Here is a 7,537-nt window from a genome sequence, read left to right as displayed (position 1 = left end):
ATGTGCTGTGAGGAAAATGGTCAGTTTGTCTGTACAGCTGATTCAGCTACAAAAGATAATGATTTTAATGTAAGTCAATGGGAACAAGTACTTGTGGGCCCAAAGACCTCACGGACTGGAACGTACGTGTTCCCGGGGGGTCTAGGTTTGGATGTGTTGTAATACAAAATGGTCAGTTTGTCCAACTAATTGGGTTTGATGGTCTCTTGCTGACCTACGAGTGTGTGCGCACAGTCAGCAGCAGACCATCCGCAGCCTGGGGCCTCAGCTTATCTCCAGCCGATGACAGCACGCACAGAAACATTCAGTTCAGAGGAGGCTAATAATTGAGGATGGAGCAGTTATCTGAGAGACTGTTTTGTCCGTCTTGTCAGCGGGAGCGAGACAGTCCGGCCTCCTGAAAGGCCAGACAATGTGCGCTCCAAATGTCATGTTGCGAGAAGGCAAACACGGCCAGGCGGAAGAAGGCCAGATGGAGACAAAAGCCGCGTTAACGACGTGCCAAAGCTTATCGTACAATTACTCTGCCAACACATACACATCGTGCATTAGCTGCAACGCTCTGCCCGTGCTAGAATATGCAGGAGTTAAATAGTCATCTCCTGCAGAAGCATTAATCATTGATTAAGAAAAATAAATGTTTTTGCTGTTCTTGTTTGGCTCTCTCCTTTTCGCAGTGTGGAGGAAATTGGATTCTGCCCCGTGGCACAGCGGCAGCATCAGATTGCGGATCTTATCTGGGATGCAGCTCTGCTCCCAAACATATTGCTCTCTGTGGAAATACGCCTCCACTGTTGACAGAGCAAAGAGACTGGACACACACACACACACGGTCTCACTTACACTGTGTGTGTGTGTGTGTGTGTGTGTGTGTGTGTGTGTGTGTGTGTGTGTGTGTGTGTGTGTGTGGGAGGGGTTGGTGCATTAATGTAAGTGGTGCCAGCTCTCACATGACCCAGAAAGTGCCGATTGCCGTGGTCACCATGAAGACGCTCTTAAATCAGAGCTCAGTCCCTGGAGGTGGTATTAAATCAAGTGCTCACACACACACACACACACACACACACACACACACACACACACACACACACACACACACACACACACACACACACACACACACACACATGTAGCGATGTGCAGACGTGATGTGAATGAAAGGGCAGTGTTGCACATCATGCATATGCTGTGATTATCTCGTGCGTAATCCACGTCGTGCTGTTCTGTTTTCTCCGTCCCTCTGCCTCGGACATTTTATTTTTCTCGAGACACGCGAATACTACAAACAACTAACAACGAGCAACACAAGTAAAGATACGGATAGCATGAGTAACTGCTTTGAAATGGGAATGATTCCATCTCCAAGCATGCTTGCTCTGAAGGCTGACGCTGTGGTGGTGTATCATCCGGAGGGTCTCGTAAGGCGACCTGTCGTGTCCGTGTGTCTCGAGCCAAAGCAGAGCTGCAGACATCCATTTATCATACCACAACCACTTGTCTTCTTCTGTGCTTTCCTACTTCCCGTAAAGTAGTTGTTTATTATAGTGCCGATGCGCTGTGTGTTGAGAACTTGCTATACTGCACTTGCCCATATTTAGATATTCTGATAGATATGTGTTCCTCTTTTAATTAGTTTTTCGTGCAATGTCTTGTTTTGTTTTCCGCGGCAACACGAATACATTCCCACATGGGGATGAGTGAAATCTTATTATCTCATCGTATCTGATCGGCAACCCGAACGAGCTCATTCGCATCCACATGTCTTTACTGTCTCCATCACAACGGTCTTGAATCCATGTCCAGCAGTCCTTCTCTCAGGACGGGGGGTTTGTTCTAGAGACCCTCAGCGGGGTGAGAGCGATCGAGGCGACGACACAGCGAACAGTCGATCCCAGCAGGAGCAGTATCCAGGTCACCCATTGGCTGAACCACAGCAGCTACAACACAGCTGAGCCAGAACACCTCCCCCTGCTACCTCCATCCTTCCTTACCTCCTCCTCCTGCTACCTCCATCCTTCCTTACCTCCTCCTCCTGCTACCTCCATCCTTCCTTACCTCCTCCTCCTGCTACCTCCATCCTTCCTTATTCCCTCCATCTTTCCCTACCTCCATGAATCCCTTATTCCCTCCATCCTTCCCCACCTCCATGCATCCCTTGTTCCCTCCATCCTTCCCTACCTCCATGCATCCCTTATTCCCTCCATCCTTCCCTACCTCCTACTCCTGCTGCCTCCATGTATCCCATATTCCCTCCATCCTTCCCTACCTCCATTCCTCCCTTATTCCCTCCATCCTTCCCTACCTCCATGAATCCCTTATTCCCTCCATCCTTCCCTTCCTCCTCCTCCTCCTATGCTACCTCCATGCATCCCTTATTCCCTCCATCCTTCCCTACCTCCATGAATCCCTTATTCCCTCCATCCTTCCCTTCCTCCTCCTCCTCCTATGCTACCTCCATGCATCCCTTATTCCCTCCATCCTTCCCTACCTCCATGAATCCCTTATTCCCTCCATCCTTCCCTACCTCCATGCATCCCTTATTCCCTCCATCCTTCCCTACCTCCTCCTCCTACTACCTCCACGTATCCCTTATTCCCTCCATCCTTCCCTACCTCCATGCATCCCTTATTCCCTCCATCCTTCCCTACCTCCTCCTCCTACTACCTCCACGTATCCCTTATTCCCTCCATCCTTCCCTACCTCCACGCATCCCTTATTCCCTCCATCCTTCCCTACCTCCCCCTGCTACCTCCATGCATCCCTTATTCCCTCCATCCTTCCCTACCTCCTCCTATGCTACCTCCATGCATCCCTTATTCCCTCCATCCTTCCCTACCTCCTCCTATGCTACCTCCATGCATCCCTTATTCCCTCCATCCTTCCTTACCTCCTCCTCCTACTATGCTACCTCCATGCATCCCTTATTCCCTCCATCCTTCCTTACCTCCTCCTCTTCCTATGCTATCTCCATGTATCCCTTATTCCCTCTATCCTTCCCTACCTCCATGCATCCCTTGTTCCCTCCATCCTTCCCTTCCTCCTCCTCTGCTACCTCCACGTATCCCTTATTCCCTCCACCCTTCCCTACCTCCTCCTCTTATGCTACCTCCATGTATCCGTTATTCCCTCCATTCTTCCCTACCTCCATGCATCCCTTATTCCCTCCATCCTTCCTTACCTCCTCCTCCTATGCTATCTCCATTTATCCCTTATTCCCTCCATCCTTCCCTACCTCCATTCATCCCTTATTCCCTCCATCCTTCCCTACCTCCTCCTCCTATGCTACCTCCATGTATCCCTTATTCCCTCCATCCTTCCCTACCTCCATTCAACCCTTATTCCCTCCATCCTTCCCTACCTCCATGTATCCCTTATTCCCTCCATCCTTCCCTACCTCCATTCAACCCGTATTCCCTCCATCGTTCCCTACCTCCATTCATCCCATATTCCCTCCATCGTTCCCTACCTCCTCCTCCTGCTACATCCATGCATCCCTTATTCCCTCCATCCATCCCTACCTCCATGCATCCCTTATTCCCTCCATCCTTCCCTACCTCCATTCAACCCGTATTCCCTCCATCGTTCCCTACCTCCATTCATCCCATATTCCCTCCATCGTTCCCTACCTCCTCCTCCTCCTGCTACCTCCCATGTATCACTATTTCCCTCAATCCTTCCCCTACCTCCTCCTCCTGCTACCTCCATGCATCCCTTATTCCCTCCATCCTTCCCTACCTCCTCCTCCTGCTACCTCCATGCATCCCTTATTCCCTCCATCCTTCCCTACCTCCTCCTCCTGCTACCTCCATGCATCCCTTATTCCCTCCATCCTTCCCTACCTCCTACTCCTGCTACCTCCATTCCTCCCTTATTCCCTCCATCCTTCCCTACCTCCTCCTCCTGCTACCTCCATGCATCCCTTATTCCCTCCATCCTTCCCTACCTCCTCCTCCTGCTACCTCCATGCATCCCGTATTCCCTCCATCCTTCCCTACCTCCTCCTCCTGCTACCTCCATGCATCCCTTATTCCCTCCATCCCTTCCCTACCTCCTCCTCCTGCTACCTCCATGCATCCCGTATTCCCTCCATCCTTCCCTACCTCCTCCTCCTGCTACCTCCATGCATCCCTTATTCCCTCCATCCTTCCCCACCTCCTCCTGCTACCTCCATGCATCCCTTATTCCCTCCATCCTTCCCCACCTCCTCCTATGCTACCTCCATGCATCCCTTATTCCCTCCATCCTTCCCTACCTCCTCCTCCTCCTGCTACCTCCATGCATCCCTTATTCCCTCCATCCTTCCCCACCTCCTCCTGCTACTCCATGCATCCCTTATTCCCTCCATCTTCCCCACCTCCTCCTATGCTACCTCCATGCATCCCTTATTCCCTCCATCCTTCCCCACCCTCCTCCTATGCTACCTCCATGCATCCCGTATTCCCTCCATCCTTCCCTACCTCCTCCTCCTGCTACCTCCATGCATCCCTTATTCCCTCCATCCTTCCCCACCTCCTCCTGCTACCTCCATGCATCCCTTATTCCCTCCATCCTTCCCCACCTCCTCCTATGCTACCTCCATGCATCCCTTATTCCCTCCATCCTTCCCCACCTCCTCTCTCTCCTCCCCATACATACAGAACATGCTGCGTTAGCGCTAGCCCCTTAGCCTGTTTGTTTAGCTCATCATCACCACGCTCCCCTGGGCCACATGGAGTGTATCTCCCTGCCAGTTAGCTGCCATGAAGCGCAGACACAAATACACACAGTGCCAAGAAGCCGTATCATAACATTACAGCACGAAGCTGAGGGCTCTTCAAAGCAATGTAAACGGCAGAGATAGGCGGAGACTCCTCGGGGAACCATTCTGTATTAAAGAGTGTCAGGCGGAGACGGACCAGAGGACGGGCGGAGATCGCAGGAAGCCTTCTGCGGCCCGGACTATTCACTCTAACAACGTCACATGTGAAAGCTGTAAACTATGTGAACATAAGCTACAGAAGCTGTGCACTTATCTGATGACCTCCTATGACCCTCTGTCCTCAGACCCTCTGTCTTTAGACCCTCTGTCCTTAGACCCTCTGTCCTCAGACCCTCTGTCCTCAGACCCTCTGTCCTTACACCCTCTGTCCTCAGACCCTCTGTCCTCAGACCCTCTGTCCTCAGACCCTCTGTCCTTAGACCCTCTGTCCTCAGACCCTCTGTCCTTACACCCTCTGTCCTCAGACCCTCTGTCCTCAGACCCTCTGTCCTCAGACCCTCTGTCCTCAGACCCTCTGTCCTCAGACCCTCTGTCCTTACACCCTCTGTCCTCAGACCCTCTGTCCTCAGACCCTCTGTCCTTAGACCCTCTGTCCTCAGACCCTCTGTCCTCAGACCCTCTGTCCTTACACCCTCTGTCCTCAGACCCTCTGTCCTCAGACCCTCTGTGCTCAGACCCTCTGTCCTCAGACCCTCTGTCCTTACACCCTCTGTCCTCAGACCCTACATAAATGTGTATGTATAATGGTCTCTTTTGCCAGCAGAGAACTTAAGGAATATGAGTCCATTGTAAGCAAAACAGTTTTGATGTTCATTATCCAGACGAAGAAAGGGACAATAAAAGTGTATTCTTGCCTAGTATATATTAAATTGATCTAATGTATACTGATGCAGCTTCTCCAACTGTTCTAATACAACAGTCAGTGAACATTTGATGAAAATACCAACAGCTATACCGGTAGCTAATAGCTACGTTGGTCGACAGGGCAGAACGTAGTATATTCACAAATAACCCTCTCAAGACGTGACATGGATACAATGTTTTTTAAAAAACAAACATGGAGCTCAAATAATCTTCGTAATATCTATCAAACTATAGATCCCACTGGACGTAGATTTTAAAAGTACAATATAAACTTCTCACTAGAAATGTAATCAAAAAGCGTTTTAACGCCCAAACTATCCTCCAATTTAGGATTTTCCACTAAAAATAAATCGGGTGTCCGCCATGTTTTTTTTCTCACTGGGAAAGTTTGTGATCACGTGACACGAGGCGCTTTCACACCGCAGTACTTTTCCCACAAAGGTTCATCAGAACTTGTGTATTTGTGTCTACATGAACTTGAACAGATCGCGTTCACACCGGAATGAGTCCGAGGGAAGATTACGCAAATGAAGCCGCTGACGTCACTTCTTCTTCTTCTGCTTTGGGTTTACTGGCAGGACGCAAACCACTTCACGGCGTATACTGCCACCCGAAGTCCCGGCCCGAAGTCCCCGGAGTTGGGGACTTCCGAGTAAATCGCCAGAACGCCGACACCTCCTCATCTCCACCGCTCCCATGTTTTCGTTTGTGTTGCCATAAGTTAGTCTCTCTCCGTTTGTGCGCTGGGCTAATGCTAATGCTAATAATGCTAATGCGAAGATAATAAAATGGCGGCTTCACAAAACGTGGTTTGCATTCCGCCCAGCCAATCAGACATAGGAACCTTCTCCCTCGAAAGTCCCTGCTCTCTAGCAGGGGGGGTAAAAAGTTTCTCATTAACTAATTTTTGTTCCGGCTCTTTTTGGTGTGAATGCGACATTTCCGAACTAAAGTGCTTTGGGTTTTCTCGCAGGCCGCAAACCACTTCACGGCGTATACTGCCACCCGAAGTCCCCGGAGTTGGGGACTTCCGAGTAAATCGCCAGAACGCCGACACCTCCTCATCTCCACCGCTCCCATGTTTTCTTTTGTGTTGCCATAAGTTAGCCTCTCTGCGTTTCTGCGCTGGGCTAATGCTAATAATGCTAATGCTAATAATGCTAATGTGAGGATAATAAAATGGCGGCTTCACAAAACTTTTTTGGAGTTTTACGGGGTGTGGTTTGCAATCCGCCCAGCCAATCAGACATAGGAACCTTCTCCCACGAAAGTCCTGCTCTCTAGCAGGGACGGAAAAGGGGGTAAAAATGTTCTCATGAACTAATTTGAGTTCCGGCTCTTGTTGGTGTGAACGCGACATTTCGGAACTATATCGGAACTAAAGTTGGAAAAGTACTGCGGTGCGAACGTGCCTATGAACACTGGTCATTAGAAATGAATAGGAAACAAATGTTGTATCCATGTCACATCTCGAGAGGGTTATTTGTGAATAATACTACGTCTTGCCCTGTCGACCAAAATCACTAGTTCACGTTTTTTTTGTGAGACTGGGCTCAAAATACTTGTAAAATACACTATTTATGATCCTATTTAAAAGATGAACTCGTGAAATCTCCATGTCTTTTTGTTTCGATATCTACTAGGAGTTTAATTATAACACCATAACGCAAGATGGCTGCCTCTGTGTTTCGGTGCGTTCTGTTTTGACTTGCTTTGTGCTAATTCTGTGTTTACATACATCAAGCGGTCACCAGGGAAGAGCTCCTAATGTTATTATAGTTCTCGTAAAATAGTTAAAATACAACATTTATGATTACACTTAAAAAGAAGAACTCGTGAAATCTCCATGTTTTCTGTTTGGATATCTGGGAGTTGAATTATAACACTATGGCAGAAAGAAGAATACAATCATCA

The 7,537-nt window shown here is 49.2% G+C and overlaps 1 protein-coding gene across 1 annotated transcript; it reads left to right on the top strand.

Annotated features, from left to right (window-relative positions):
* The first annotated feature begins 2,306 nt into the window (after window positions 1–2,306).
* On the top strand, window positions 2,307–4,652 carry LOC139433654 (adhesive plaque matrix protein-like). The gene has a single exon (XM_071202753.1). The coding sequence runs from the start codon at window positions 2,307–2,309 to the stop codon at window positions 4,650–4,652; it is 2,346 nt and encodes a 781-aa protein (XP_071058854.1).
* The last annotated feature ends 2,885 nt before the right edge of the window (window positions 4,653–7,537 follow it).

The sequence above is a fragment of the Pseudochaenichthys georgianus genome, chromosome 3, assembly GCF_902827115.2.
Source record: "Pseudochaenichthys georgianus chromosome 3, fPseGeo1.2, whole genome shotgun sequence".
NCBI classification, from domain to species: domain Eukaryota; kingdom Metazoa; phylum Chordata; class Actinopteri; order Perciformes; family Channichthyidae; genus Pseudochaenichthys; species Pseudochaenichthys georgianus.
Note: the sequence above shows the minus strand (reverse complement) of the source record. Positions and strands in the feature narration are given on the sequence as shown.